General features: G+C 53.3%; 4 protein-coding genes across 4 annotated transcripts; 2 read left to right on the top strand and 2 right to left on the bottom strand.

Annotated features, from left to right (window-relative positions):
- Window positions 1-364: 364 nt before the first annotated feature.
- Window positions 365-843, top strand: SAPIO_CDS6106 (uncharacterized protein; the record flags this gene model as incomplete). The annotated part of the gene is made up of 2 exons (XM_016788292.1): window positions 365-508; window positions 649-843. The coding sequence occupies 2 exons, from the start codon at window positions 365-367 to the stop codon at window positions 841-843; spliced, it is 339 nt and encodes a 112-aa protein (XP_016642049.1).
- Window positions 844-1,882: 1,039 nt separating this feature from the next.
- On the bottom strand, window positions 1,883-4,022 carry SAPIO_CDS6105 (uncharacterized protein; the record flags this gene model as incomplete). The annotated part of the gene is made up of 4 exons (XM_016788291.1): window positions 1,883-2,842; window positions 2,949-3,104; window positions 3,463-3,675; window positions 3,771-4,022. The coding sequence occupies 4 exons, from the start codon at window positions 4,020-4,022 to the stop codon at window positions 1,883-1,885; spliced, it is 1,581 nt and encodes a 526-aa protein (XP_016642048.1).
- A 2,855-nt stretch (window positions 4,023-6,877) lies between these two features.
- SAPIO_CDS6104 (Uncharacterized protein) lies at window positions 6,878-8,902 on the top strand (the record flags this gene model as incomplete). Its single annotated transcript, XM_016788290.1, has 3 exons — window positions 6,878-6,907; window positions 6,969-8,289; window positions 8,355-8,902. The coding sequence occupies 3 exons, from the start codon at window positions 6,878-6,880 to the stop codon at window positions 8,900-8,902; spliced, it is 1,899 nt and encodes a 632-aa protein (XP_016642047.1).
- Window positions 8,903-9,393: 491 nt separating this feature from the next.
- On the bottom strand, window positions 9,394-12,969 carry SAPIO_CDS6103 (Heavy metal translocating P-type ATPase; the record flags this gene model as incomplete). Its single annotated transcript, XM_016788289.1, has 2 exons — window positions 9,394-12,784; window positions 12,863-12,969. 2 exons carry the CDS (start codon window positions 12,967-12,969, stop codon window positions 9,394-9,396), a joined length of 3,498 nt encoding a protein of 1,165 aa, XP_016642046.1.
- Window positions 12,970-14,871: the final 1,902 nt, after the last annotated feature.

Raw genomic sequence — 14,871 nt, 5'->3', positions numbered from 1 at the left:
CTGCCGCACCTTCCGCGTCCAATTGTCCTGTTCCTCGCCACGCACCCCACACCAAATGGACCACAACATGCAACATTGAACTGCTCATTTAACGCCTTGGACCGTCTTCGCCAAGGACTCAAGGCACACAAGAGCCAACACACCCTCGCACACACATCTTCTCTCTTCCATACCCAAACACCTCTTGCGAAGAGGACACGAAATCTCAACGCTACACAAACCGAGAGACCATCGAGCGATTGATACGAATACCCCAGCAAAAGCGATCAATTGAGCGAAACCGAAAATAGAAACAAAACATTTGAGACCGAAAACGTAGACGAGCCAGAACAACCGAAATCGGAAGCGAAACTCCTCCGTCGCCATGTTCTTCTTCTTCGTCTTCGGCGAACACACCTTTCGCAAGCCGGTCCCCGGCTACGAAAACATCGTCTGCCAATGCTACAACTGCGGTAACATGTCTGGTCGCGTGCTCAAGTCCAATCCGTGGTTCACCCTGTGCTGGATCGTGAGTCTTCTCTCTTCTTTTTGCATCTCTCCTTTTCTGCCGCGGCTCGTTCGGGATAGCTTCTTTCTATCTATTTTCTTGGATCGCATCGCTCAGGGCGTTAACATGGAATGCTAACCGTTGTTTTTATATTTTTTTAGCCCATCATTCCTCTCTCCATAAAGGGATACAAAGACGTTTCCTGCCACATTTGCAATTTCCGACAACCCCTCGAGAATAGGCCCGACGTTACGGCCATGGCGAACGGTCATGCTCCCCTTCCTCCTGGTCCCCCGGGTCCTCCGCATCAGGGATGGCATGGGGGTCCGGCCCAGGGGCCCGCGACGTATGCTTAAGGAAGAGTGCGGAGTAGCCGGGATCGTGGCGCGCGTCCCAGGCTAGTTGGCAGGATAGATCGGCGGTTCGGATATAGCAAGGAAGGGGTTGGGGACGGTTACGATATGACGAATACGGTTGGTTCGAGTGTTATTTCAGGGGCGGAATTTACGGGGAGCGAGAGATTGGGAGGAGGGAAGCAAATGAGGACTGGGATGTTTATTAGGGAGAATCGGCGTTCGGATGTGCTTTGGTGTGCGCTTCATATGGTTTGCAATCATACTTTCAAGTTCCGAGAGGATCTATGGTAATTATATCACCTTTTTGGTGATGTGTTCATGTTTTTGTTTGCTCAACCTTGGACCGCGGCCCCTGGAGTGCCAGAAAGGAAACGCGAGATGGCGACCACGGATCGAGACCATATCATCAAACATTCAGCATGGCTTGATGAGGTTCCCCTTTCAGATATCGCCACGACCGGTCAAATACTCTAAAGGGGTGCGTCTGTCCCCTCCGCGGTGCTAGTGCAAAGCTAAGTGGAAACTCACCCAACGCAAGAAGGGCCAAAAAAAAAAAAAAAAAAAAAAAAAAATGATCCACCAAAAAAAGAATTCCCACTTCTCCCTCCCCCAATTCCCAATTTCCCTTTCCCAAATCCCATTTCCCATTTCCCAATTTCCTCCACGCCTCATGGTTTGACCAGACCGGGTTCCACGTCGGCGCCTTGCGGAAGTAGTTTCAGTGCGTTTACCGCTCCACCACTTGAGCTTCCATGAGACGTTGAGAATCCAGACCCAAATTCTCATATATAACACATACACAGACAACCGCCAGCTCTCGGGAGGAAGGTGCGTCCCAAACGAATTTCCACAACTTGGAATTGCGATTTTGAACTTTATTGCCTATGCTGATACTGCGGTATGTTGGTTTAGATGCCTACCTCGTCACACTTCTGATGGCTAAGAACTTATCCATAGCAACATAGAACAACACCGCTCATATCAAAACAAGGCTTAGACCCCCCTCCTTCCTCCTCCTCCTCCTCTCCCAGACACACGCTCAAACACCCTTCTCAACATCATCCGAAATCTTCTTCTCCTCATTCACACCCATCCCCCTCACAGCTTGAATGGCATCCACCCCCGCCACCTCCATCGCCTCATCGTCCGAACCCGCATCGAAAGCCCTACCCATCTTCTCGGGTCCCAAAAACGTAAGGATGAGCAGATAGCCGTACACGCAGCCCATAAAGATACAAATAACCCTTCCGTACTCGTATCGGGTGTCTCCCTCGGGAGTAGGAGGCAGGGGGAATCGCTCGCCTAGACGAGCCTCGATGGTCGAGCTGGCCGAAGAGGCGAGGTTACCTAGTTGGTAGGACGTGCCGACGACGAAGGTTCGGATGGCGCCCGGGGAGAGTTCCATGAGATGGATGGGAATGACGCCCCATGCGCCCTGGACACAGAACTGCTCGAAAAAGGCAGCCGCTATGACGGCGTAGGAACTAACAAAAGTATAAGGATATAACAACGCGCCGCCGACGACGCAGCAAACCATAATAGTAAGTCGACGACCGAAGAACTGGCTCAGATACCCGACGGTCGTACCGCCACAGATGGCACCCAAGTTCGCAACAACCTGCGTAACGGTAACCATATCATGATTAAAACCAAACTGATTGCTCAGCATAACGGGATAAATGTCCTGACTACCATGCGACATGAAATTGAAACCCGCCATGAGGAGCACAAGGTAGATGAGCCCGAGCCAGTGGCGGCGCAGGGCGACTTTCCCCTGGCGGATGAAGGTCTGCGAGACGGAGGCGTTTTGGTTGATTTCGGCCTCGGCGCGCAGGCGCTGCTGGCTGATGTAGGCGTCGTTCTCGGGCAGGTAGTAGCGCGCTATCATGATGAGGACGGGGGGCACGGCGGCGAACCAGAAGAGGGGACGCCAGCCGTGGGGGGTGGTGTTGACGAGGGCGCGGGCGAAGACGACGCAGAGGAGGTAGCCGAGGGCGTACTTTGAGATGGGTCAGATTTTCATTCTTGAAGATGGCACATTTTTTTTAAGGATATATACATATATATATGTGTGTGTGTCATATCCTTGGGAACTTTTGACTTACACCTTGCTGAAGCATACCGCTTATCAGACCGCGAGCTTCGTCGGGACAATCCTCAAGAGCCGTGGCCGCGGCGTTTCCGTACAAACCACCCATGGCAATGCCGAAAATAGCTCGACATGCCAGGAATTGCTCAAAAGTGACGCAGAAACCAGTTCCCTAAAATAAAAAAGCGAATGTCAGTCGAGGTCGATATTATCTCTCATGTGTTGAGACGTCGTCCTTAGTGGGCTTGGCGCGGCGGAGAATTTATGCGCCAAGCCAGATGGCGTCGATGCAACCCCGGCGCGGACCGGGAGCGGAGCGGTCTTGGCTGAAGTTTGGAGACGCCATGTTTGGCGGAAGAGCTCCGATTAAGACGGATTGCCGTTGATTTCAAGGGGATATCAATTATTATAATAGGGATTGAGGAAATGAATGTTACAGAATGTTATGTCGAGATGATGATAAGATATGTGACGATGATGATATCTTATGAGACGTGGATTCTTGAAATGGAAACTAAAACTCGACTTACAAGCTCAATGACGACAAACAAAAAGTTGTTAACGATAAATGGCCACTTGCGACCGTAGCGATCGGAGAGAATACCGAAAATGATAGCGCCGACGGACCGGAACATGAGCACAAGAGTGATGGCCCAGGTGATGTCAGTCTTGGACCGGTGGAGGTCCTTGGCGAGGTCGGTGACGGTCAGAGAGACGGTGAAGAAGTCGAGGGCATCCCAGGTCTAGAGAGTAAAAGGAGTGTAAGACGAGACAGGAGCTATCCGAGAGTAAAAGATGCAAAGAAATTGAAGGAGTGATAACACGAGATGGAACCTACCCAGGCGGAGAGAGCAACGGCGAAAAAGGCCCATTGACGACCAGTCAACATGCGCAAGAGAGGAATAGGATTCGACACCTTGTGCATGGGCGGGCGCAAGGTGGTGACGCGAGTGCGAAGATACTCTCCCGCCGACATGCTGTAGCGCGATGCGGAATAATCGCCAACCTGTTCCCTGTTGCGGGTGCTGTCGGGTGAGGAAGAGCCATGGCGATGATTACTCTGGATTTTGGGGTCTATCGGGGAAGACATGGTGACGCGAGGGTAAAGGAGAGCATAGGAAGGGAAAGGGAAAGGTGGATCACTTTTTGGGGCGGCCCTCTGCACAGAGTTATGAGGGGAGGTGTGTGCGGGATGGGAAAGAGGAGTCAAGGGAGCACAAACATCGAGGGAGGGGAGAAGGGTATCTGGAGCCGGAGTTATATCGTCTTCATTAACCAGGGCGAGACATGCAGCTCCTGCAGCACAACACCAAAAACCTTGTACGAGTCATCCTCGTGAGATGGCAAGCGGCACGGAAGTAAAGCAAGTTTGTGTGTTGTTCTGTGTATAAGTCAGGAGGCTAAGGTAGGATTGGGGTTGGACAGAATACGCCAAATCTAGTGTCTCGAGGCTTCGTCTAGAACCTCTTCTGGAATGTATTCTTCACTGGTATCCACCTCCGTTCCTACCAAGCCCATTTGCCGTCCACGGGCAAAGTACGACGTAAAGTTGGGACACCGAGGAAGTGAGGGGAAGTCATGCGAGTGATGCCGAGTTGAATCCGGGGATCGGCCCTGACCTTTCTACAACTACCAAAAATAAGAGTTAAAATGGAACCTAGCAGCTTAGGCCCACCTTTGGATCTGATGATGCAGGATGACAATTGGATGCACTAAGTTGATGGACATGCCAGTTACGAGGTTCTTCTTTCATTCACGGGTAGAGCAGATGTGGAGATGTGGCAGATGCGGAGAAACCAGCGTGATCGGGGCCGGGGAGGACGGCAGAAAGAGGAAGGAGGGAAAGAAGATGCGCGGGGAGGGGAGTGATCATGGCGGACATGCGCAGATCATCTTGAATGTGGAGAGAGATGGACACAAAGAGGCAAATTGATTGAACGGGAGGATCTGGGTGCTGGGGGCAAGTGGGGTCCCGTCGCAACGCTTCAATGTTCAATGTTGCTTTCGAGAGTCGGAGTTAAACACCAAACCAAATTGCTTGATACATTCTGGCTCGTCGGCAGTACGATTGTCAAGGTTGCGTAGTGTTGCGTAGGGTAGGATTGATTAACACTAGCCACGAGGCTTGTGGGTATGTGGATGATGATGGTGGATCTAACTGCATCCATGAAGCCATCGCCATCTCCATCTCCATCTCCTAACGTGGGGTGTGCCCGATGTTCCTATACGGCCTGTATTTGGTGATTTTTGATCACATATTTGGTCCAGCGCCGGAGGGGACTTTTACCGTGGTTAGTCGCAGTCACAATCACGCACTTCGTCGAGGCTAGACATCCCAAAGGTGGGCTCTGTTGCATTCGTTGCATTCGGCACCTCCGTCACTCACTCACTCCCTCCCTCCTCGAGGATTTGATCAAGTCGATCGATCAACAAACTCCGGACGACCGCAGCCCCAAGAAGGCAAGTCCATTAGCCGCCACCACACCACACTGCGGAATCCAGTGCCGGGGAAGTACCGCCTTTTCTTACCCTTCCTTTGTTTTGCGGTAGGCTAGCTAGACCCTAAACATTTGACATCCGCTACCCTCCTGCACAATGCGAAAGCAATGGAGCCCCGTTGATAGCCATCGAGACTAGAAGCTAGGAACGAGAAGGTTGGGTTGGTAAAGACTGTCGAGTAGGCGCTAAGGTGGAAACGGCGGCGGCTAATGGCTTTAGTCCGCGAGTCTTTATAAAAAGCAGCCGTCGTTTAGTGTAAACAACTTGGTAGAGCCGGCCTGTGCCCTTGAATCTTCCTTGTGCTGTGCTCGTTGCCTCTGGCTATCGCCGGCCTCTGTTTTCTTCTGTTCAAAGTTCAAGGTCAATGTTGCTTTCTCTCGGATCTCGGATCGCCAAAAGTCTTGGTATCTATGAAGTACTTCGTACAGTCGCAAGTCCATCCAGGTACGAAGGACTTTTGGATACATTGACTACTTCGTACACTTCGTACACGGTCTAGACTGATCACATCAATCGATTATGAGGACACTTGATTCCATCTGTCCGAAGTCCAAATGTAATTTTGTATCATTGTATCATTGATGAAGGCCCCGGTTGGTCTGATACGTGACCGTGATTACTCCGTCTCGCTAGGATTAAACCTGTTGCTCCTTGCGACCATCTTCCTTCTGGCAGGAAATCGCTGCCTCTTTTTTTCCTTTTCTTTTTCGACCGTCGTTGTGATGTCACAGATGCCAAGATTTAAATCTGGCGGCTTGTTTTTCTTGGCCTTGAGCTGATTAAAATCAGCTTTTCTCTCGACTATCGAGCCACAGCTGCACTTGTACCATACCGTTTTCAGTTTAGAAAATCAGTGTGAAATAGTAATACATCATTCCGTGTACATTGTCATCGTGCATTTAGCCCTGCCATCTTGTGTACCTTCTCCGTGCGGTCAGTTGGAGCTAGTCCGTCTTGAACCGGGATCGACGTCTGGAAATTCCGTCACCAACGTTGAAGTCACCAGCCCACCACCACCACCCACTTTGATGCTTCCTTCCACCAAAGTCATCGACGCGGCCTCATCTGCTCGCGAATATCAATTGCGAATGGATCGCTAAATTTGCCTCGAGCCACTCTGCCGACTTACTTGTAATTCATCCCTCTGTCCCATACGGATCGATCTAGAGTTCCCAACTTGCATTGAATCTCCAATTCGCATTCGGTCTGGCTATTTTCGGCTTTTGCAACCTTCCTCCTAAACACCCGTCGCGGGGGACCCTGTCTGCTGCTGCTGCTGCTGCTGCTGCTGCTGCTGCTGGAGTTGCACTAGTTGGGTTTCCAAAGCTGTGGTCTTGTGGCCGGCCCTTCTATTGGTCTCCCATCCCGCTACTCCTGTGCGCTGGCGACCTTTTATTCCCATTTTTCATATCCCGCTGTAGCCACCGTAACACCCGTTCACAAGCAATGTCTTCGGGAAACCAGCCCGACTCGTCGGTATGTTTGCTCTTCTCTTACACTTCCAATCTTCGCTCTATTCCCGCTAACAACAACGTAGGCTTCGGCCCAACCGCCGACCCCAATGAAATCGACTCCCACTCCCCAGCGCCCTCCGAACCCTCGACATCACCACACCGTCCCGTCCACCCTTCCCATGCGCAACATCTCCCTCGACCGCATCCTCCAAGGCTCCTCCGACATCCCCTCCGGCCAACCACGCACCCCCCCTCCCCGTCCCCGCCCCCTCGCCAAGCATCAACAACAGCAACCCCAAGCCGCCCGCCGAGCCGCTGGACCCCCGCGCGGCCTACCGCATGCACTCTCCCGCACCGGCCAGCACATCCCCTCGCGTACCACCAAGCTAAGCGAGAAGCTCGTCCTGCTGCCCGAAGCCGAAGAGGATGGTTTGCTCGAGGATGAGGAGCTTTCTGAGGGCGCCATTAATCGGCGCCTGGCCGAGGTCGAGGACGGGCCCTTGAGGGACGAGGAGAGAGATGTGCTGAAGAAGAGGGGTGGTATCCGCGGCAAGAGTTACGCCGAGCGGCTACCCAAGGTTCAGAGGACGGAAAAGGTCTCGCGATTGACGGCGTATTGTACGGCCCAGTCATTCAAGATGAAGCAGACGGCCGAGTTTTTGAAGAACCATCATGAAGCGAGGACGAAGCTCTATGACGACTGTCTTTACGTTATCTACGCTCTGCCTTTGCTAGCCGGCGGCGATGGATATCGAGTCCGGAGCAGAGCCATTCTGAGAACCCCCGGGACCGGAAAGACGGTCGTCGACCTCGAAATCGAACGTAGTGAACAAGTCGCCCACGAGGGCTACTTCGACGAATACGCCTTCCAACAAAGCGAAGCCGGGCTCACACCCAACGGCAACGACGAAGCCTCCACCCTGCCCGACCCTATCAGCCGCCTCGTGACCGACGCCAAGAATTTCGCCGAGATGTTCGTCTTTTCCTACGGCGTCGTGGTGTTCTGGAACTTCACCGAGACCCAGGAGCGCGACATCCTCGCCGACCTCACCTTCGCCGAGAACGACACGGGTGTCGCACTCCTCACCCGCCCGCTCGACCAGGTCGACTACGAGACCGAGGAGTTCCACTTCGAGTACAGCCCGGACGCGAGGAGGCCGCGCATCTTTAACGATATGATTACGCTGCTGCCGCGGTTCGATCATATGATCAAGCTTACGATTAGCCATGCTATTGCGCAGAGTACAAAGTTGTGCTTTTTCGAGGAGAGGATGTCGGAGACGATGTTGGATGCGCAGCATGTCCCCAAGGATTTGGCGCTTACGGGGGAGCTGACGATGGGGAGGACGGAGATTGTGAAGATTTTGGGGCAGCTCTTTAAGAGTCGCGTAGATATTAATCTCTGTAAGTTTAAAAGGGCCCTCTTTACATGTTTCTTCTCCTCAATGCTAACCTCTCTCTGATTTCAGCCTCCAACATGCTCGACGTGCCCAACTTCTTCTGGGACGCCGAACCCACCCTCCACCCCCTCTACGTCGCCATCCGCGAATACCTCGAGATCGACCACCGCATCAAGGTCCTCAACGAGCGCTGCCGCGTCTTCCTCGACCTCGCCGAGATCCTGTCCGACTCCGTCGCCGACTCCAAGATGAGCCACATCACATGGATCATCATCATCCTCATCGCCGTCAGCATCGTCGTTACCGTCACCGAGGTTTTTCTCCGCTTCGCTATTCTGGAGAAGTCGAAGCGGGAGGGCGGGGCGGGGGGCACGAGTGTAAATTTGACGGGTGTCCGGGCGCTGGGTGTCGAGGGGGTAGATTTTGGACAAGGGCGTCCCACGGTGAAGGTCCTTGGGGCTGGGCAAGGTGACGAGAGGGAGAGGGCCATGGATGACGTGAGGAGGTTGTTGGATGGGATGACGGTCGAGGAAGTGAGGAGGTGGAGGGCTGTTTTGAGTGAGGAGCAGATGGAGGGTATTTGTGGCGGTTATCATTCCGAGTTGAAGGAGTTGTGAGAAAAAAGACAGCACAAGAGTCCAGGTTTCTTTTTGTTTCGGTTTTTGTTTTGTTCTTCTTTTCTTGAATAGAATCGGAGTTGTGGGAGAGCTTAGCATTAATAGCAGAAAACAGAATGGAGGGCCTCGCGGCCGAATGAATTTTCACTGAAGCACACCAGTTACTGAATCTGTAGACTTGATTCCTCGCGAGGCGGGTACGTTTGACCTTTTGAATTTTTGACTTCGAAACTCCATATTCACTACAAACAAGTGGACAATAACGATGATATACTTGGGAACTCCATAGATGCCAAACAAACAAACAAACACGAATACGCCCACGCTTTTTACAATAACTCCTCCCATCACCTCCCCTCGTCCGAGTACGCAGGTGATATAGTCCCGACATCTCAAACCTCTCCTTCCCATATAGACCCCATCATAATATACAATCCGCGCCCTTGTCCCGGTACAAAAGAAAAGTAACAAACGAGTATAAACCACCCAGCCTAAACATCGGCCTGCTCAAGAGTCTGAAGCGGCACATATCCCTCCTCCTTCCTCCTCTCCCTCCTCCTCACAACAACATCCTTAATCCACGCACCTACGCCCCACGACCCCCGTCTCCTCAACATCCCCTTGCCCGCAAGCGCATCATCCATAAACGAAGGCCTCTTCCAGAACTTGAGCAGCAGCGACGACACCACGACCGACACGCTACTACACGCCATGGCAGCACCCGAAGCCATCGGGTGCAAATGCAGACCAAGGGGCAAAAACATGCCCATGGCGAAGGGTAGACCGACGAGGTTGTACAGGCACGCCCACGCGAGGTTGAGCTTGATGCGTCGGAAGATATGTCGCGCTAGGTGCAGTGACGCGGGGATGTCCATGAGCTCCGTGGGGCGCATGAGCACGATGTCCGCGGCCTCCATGGCCACGTCCGTACCGCTGGCCATGGCGACGCCGACGTTGGCCGTCGCGAGGGCGGGGGAGTCGTTGATGCCGTCGCCGACCATGGCGACAACTTCGCCACGGTCTTGGATCTCCCTGATGATCTCCTGCTTCTGGTCGGGGGAGACACCGGCCCAGACGTTCTCCTCGGGGATGCCGACGACGCGTGCCACCGCTAGCGCCGTGGAGCGCTGGTCGCCGGTTACCATGGCCGTCTTGATGCCCATCCTATGGAGCACGTCGATGGTCGCCGCCGCGCCCTCCTTGATCGTGTCCGCCAGGCAGATGTAGCCGGCGTATTCGGAATTGATGGCGACGAAGATGTTGGTCGTGCCCGCCGAGGAGCCCTTGCCTTCTGACCCCACGAGCTCAGACGCATCGATGGCGTCCTGGGGAATCGCCACATTGTTCTCTCGCAAGAATTTGGCGTTGCCGACGAGCACCCTGAGCCGTGTCCGCTCGCCGCCACCGCTTATCGCGGGCTCGACCTCGGCGCCGATGCCCCTGCCCACGGCGGCCTTGAAATTGCCGACGCTGCCCTCAATCATACCATCGGACCCAACGCCGAGCTGCTCCTTAGCCGCCACGAGCACAGCTTTTCCGACGGGGTGCTCACTGCCCATCTCGGCAAGGCCTACGACGGCCCACCAGAGGCGCGTGTTGAGCGAACTGGAAGTCCAGGTCGGAGTTAGGCTAGCCTTGGCCACGCTCATTTTTCCGTACGTGATAGTTCCAGTCTTGTCGAGGACGACTTGGGTGATCTTGGTGGCGGTCTCCAGTGCAGCACCGCCCTTGACCAGGATGCCATTCTCGGCTCCGACGCCAGTGCCAACCATGACGGCTGTGGGCGTAGCCAAACCGAGGGCGAAGGGGCAGGCGAATACAATGACGGAAATGCACAGCTTGATGCAGACCATGACCTTGCCTCCACTCTCGTCCTTGAGGAAGATGGCTGGGGGGTTTGGTAGGACGTGGCTGAGAACCATCCACACAAAAAAGGTCAGGAAACCAAGGACAAGGATGCAGGGGACGAAGTAACCAGCAATCAGGTCAGCAAGTCGCTGGATGGGCGCCCGCGTGGTCTGCGCTTCCTGGACGAGCTTGACAATCTGGCTGAGCTGGGTGTCTCGGCCGGCGCGAGTAACTCGGAAATCAACACGGCCGTGGCCGTTGACCGTTCCTCCGATCATGACGCTACCCTTCTTCTTTTCTACTGGCATCGCCTCGCCGGTGACCATGCTCTCGTCGACGTAGGTTTCGCCTCGAACGAGAATGCCGTCCGCGGGAATCTTGTCACCGGGGCGAAGAATAACAATGTCACCGACCTGGATGAGCTCGGTAGGGATGACCTGCTCCTCCGACGCATTTGCCTCGGCGTTCGCGGCGCCCTTCTTCGTCTTCGTGTCTTCCTTGATGTCCACCTGATCCCACTGCTCGGCCGCCTTCTCCGCGGCGATGGGATCGGCGTAGATTGTGGCCATAGACGGTGCCAAAGACATCAACCGGGACAAAGCCTTGGACGTCTGGCCCTTGGCCCTATTCTCCAGGAATCTACCTAGAGTAACAAAAGTAATGAGCATGGTGCTCGTGTCGAAGAGAATGCTAGGCCGCGTGTGAGGCGGACTGCAGATGGACACCATCATGGCCAAGAGACTGAAGAAGAATGCGCATGAGGTGCCGAGAATGATGAGCACATCCATGGTGGGTGACCTGTGCTTAATGGATCTGTATGCAGAAACGTAGAATCGCTTTCCAATGCCAAACTGAACGGGTATCGTAAGAACAAGACAAATCAAATCGCCCAGGTAGAGACCATGGACTATAGCTATGCTGCCGAAATCTAAGGCAGGGATCATGGGTAGGACCATGCTTAAGAGGAAAACGGGAATGGCGAAGAAGAGGGAGGTCCTGAAAGCCATGCGCCATTCGTTAATCTCCCTCGTCTTTGCAAGAGATTCTAGCTGTGCATTGTTGTCCTCGTTATCTGCAACCAGGGCATCCAGCCCTTGCTTCGAAATAACTTCAACAACAGCACGGAGGCCGATCAAAGCGGGTTTGTGCACCACGGTCAGTCGCGAGGACGCAAGATTGACGGATGCCGAATAGACACCGGGTAGAGCGAGGAGGGTGTTTTCAAGAAGTGTTGCCTCGGAACTGTCGAGGTTGCCGTAGAGCTTCAGGTGAGCGGTTGAGTTTCCTCCCACATGGTCGTCGGATTGAGAAACGGTCGACAGGATAGTCGCCCCAAATCCTCGGTCCTCGATAATCTCCGCAATCTTGTCGGCGGGTAGTTTCGAAGTATCGTGGGTAATAACGGCCCGTTCTGCGAGAAGACTGATGTTGAAGCGCAGAACTCCATCGACGTCGGTGAAACCACCTTCCACAGCGGACGTGCAAGCACCACAGGTCATACCCTCGATGGCCACAGTGGTTGTTGCGACGGACTTCTCCTTCTCATTTTCCGCGCTACCCGTTTCATAAGTTGGTGTCATCTTCTCGCTGCTGATTATCGTGGCGTCGAATCCGCGCTCCTCAATCAAATCGACAATCTTCTCGGGGCTTAACAGCGACGAGTCGTGCTCGATGACGGCCCTCTCTGAGAGTAGAGAGATGTTGAAGTTCTTTACTCCAGGAACATCCTTGAAGCCAGCTTCAACGGACGACGTGCAAGCGCCGCAGGTCATGCCCTCAATCCCAACTGTCGTTGTGGTATACTCTCGATCGAACGGTGCGGAGCGGCGGGGAAGGAGGGGACTCGGGAGGTCGGTGGCGAGGACTTCGGCGTCGAACCCGCGATCTTCAACGATTTCTTGGATCTTCTCGGCGGAGATGGTCTGGGGGTCGTGCATGACGACGGCTCGCTCCATGACGAGACTGACGGAGACGCTGCCGACACCGGCGACGCCCTTGAAGCCCGACTCGACAGCAGACGTGCAAGCACCGCACCTACACACCGGAACGGATACCGTGAGCACACATCATGGACGTCGTAATGCGCAGTAGAAGGCAAAAAGGGAAACTCACGTCATGCCGCCTATCCTCAATGTGGTGGTGGCCATGTGCGGTACTGAGAGCGAGGTTCTCCGGATGTCAGTATCCCCGTCGGGGACCTTAATGTATGGAGGCGCCATTGCGATCTAGAAAAGCGCCGGAATTGGGAGTGTCCGGAGGATCGAGATCGAAAGGGAATACAGAAATCGAGGCAGAAAGCCAAATTTCCGGGCCTTTGTAGAAGAGTTGCCTCCCACCAAAGGTGAAACAAGGGGACCTTGGCTTTTAGGTGAAGGTTACCACAGACTACCGCCTCAACATACAAAGCATCTTTTTGCGACTCTCCGGTGGTAAAAAGGGAAAAAAAAAGTAACACGATGACAAGAATATAAACGTGATAATTGAGAGAGACGGCTGCTGCTCCAGGCAGGCCAGATGTGAGGAGGGAGGGTGGGAGGTTTTATGTATATCAATAGAAGCAAGACAAAGAGATACACAAGGGTAGCAATATGGATGAGAAAGTCTAGGAAAGTACTTGGGAAAAAGGGATTAATTGTGACATAAGAATCAGCCGGTTAGAGTAATGCCGAGCTTTATTTTAACTCCCCACGGCAGCAGTTCTAGCGCCGATATGCGACCACAGTCTGGAGGGTTTCTGCTGGTTTGGAACTTTGGAGAGAGAGAGGGAGAGAGTGGGAGACGGGAGGGATGGGAAAAGTCGATCGGGTAAAAGTGGTGGACAAGGTTGCGTCTGTTTTTGACGGGCGGAAAAGTACAAGTGAGGTAGTGAAGTACTGCAGATGGAGATGATAAATAGAGTCTCAATCAGTGTCCGGGATCTTCGGGGGGTGGAGGCGGGTGGCAGACAATTCGACAGGGGGGTCTGGAGAGGGTTTTAAGATCCAGCTCAACTGGCGGCACTTGACCAGGGAAAAACCCACCTTAATCCATGTCCAAGTACTAACAGTTGTGTACAATGCACTGCTCGACAACAAGTATGAGGTACATTAGGAGAAACTCCACCGATGGGTTTGATCAGATATCGTCAACTGCAGATGGCACCCCAAAGCCTTTGTAAAATCACTCCCGGATTCTCCGCTGATAGTAAGCAGCACACCGAACCATATCAATTGATCTCTATATCTCTGGCCTCCGGAAGCCATGACGCCCGACAACTAGGGAAGCGCTGGGTTTGGACAAGCAGTGGAATATCAGGACCCAACGTGATGGGACAATGCACTCGCATCCACTGTGTCCTTTTTCTCAATTGATCAATCGAAATCCCTGTTGCGGTCAAAACCAATGTTCCATGTTCCATCCATCTCCGAGCCCAAAGTTCAAATACCCTTGTCAATGGTGCGTTGGTGAGTAAGGACCCTGGTCACCCTGGCGAGCCCCACATCGACATTCTGGAGAAAATCTCCTGCACTTCAAAAGGTTGAAGCTCGAACTCCGTACACCCCGAAGTACCTTCGTACACGAATTAGTACTTCAAACCTGCTCAGTTAAGCGCCCCCAATGCCGGCCCACTCCGCATTCCACAATGGCTTGCGTGTCTGAATCGATTCACCAGCGCATTGCCAGTTTGTCCTGATGAGGCGTCGCCTTCATGTCTAGTTTAGTAAGCCCATCACCCCTAAACGATGTAACAAAACCCGAAGTCCACTTTGATGCTGGATCGATCTCGGTTCACTGACAAATTTCAGCAATATTGGATGGCAATGCCAGAGCCAGGTTAATATACGATTCGGGGAAAAGGTCTGCTGAAGATATCAAACTCATCTATCCCCAATACTGTTGTGCCGTCTTGACTGGTGGGCTAATATAGAGGTGCAGCGATACACCAATCGCCAAAGACAGCCCGTTTCGGCATCTCACCCGAATTTGCCCACCTACAAAGTAGTTTGTCCTTCGTACACTCCACCTCCTTGTAGTTTATGCATCAGATCGACGGCAATCCGCAAGTCCCATGTACGGAGTACACTCCAGAGATGTGTGCGATGATTATCAATGCTTGTAATTGCAGCTGCGCGTGACCCAAT

Source organism: Scedosporium apiospermum, assembly GCF_000732125.1.
Source record: "Scedosporium apiospermum strain IHEM 14462 chromosome Unknown SEQ_SAPIO_0100, whole genome shotgun sequence".
NCBI classification, from domain to species: domain Eukaryota; kingdom Fungi; phylum Ascomycota; class Sordariomycetes; order Microascales; family Microascaceae; genus Scedosporium; species Scedosporium apiospermum.
This window is presented reverse-complemented; position numbering and strand designations above follow the sequence as displayed.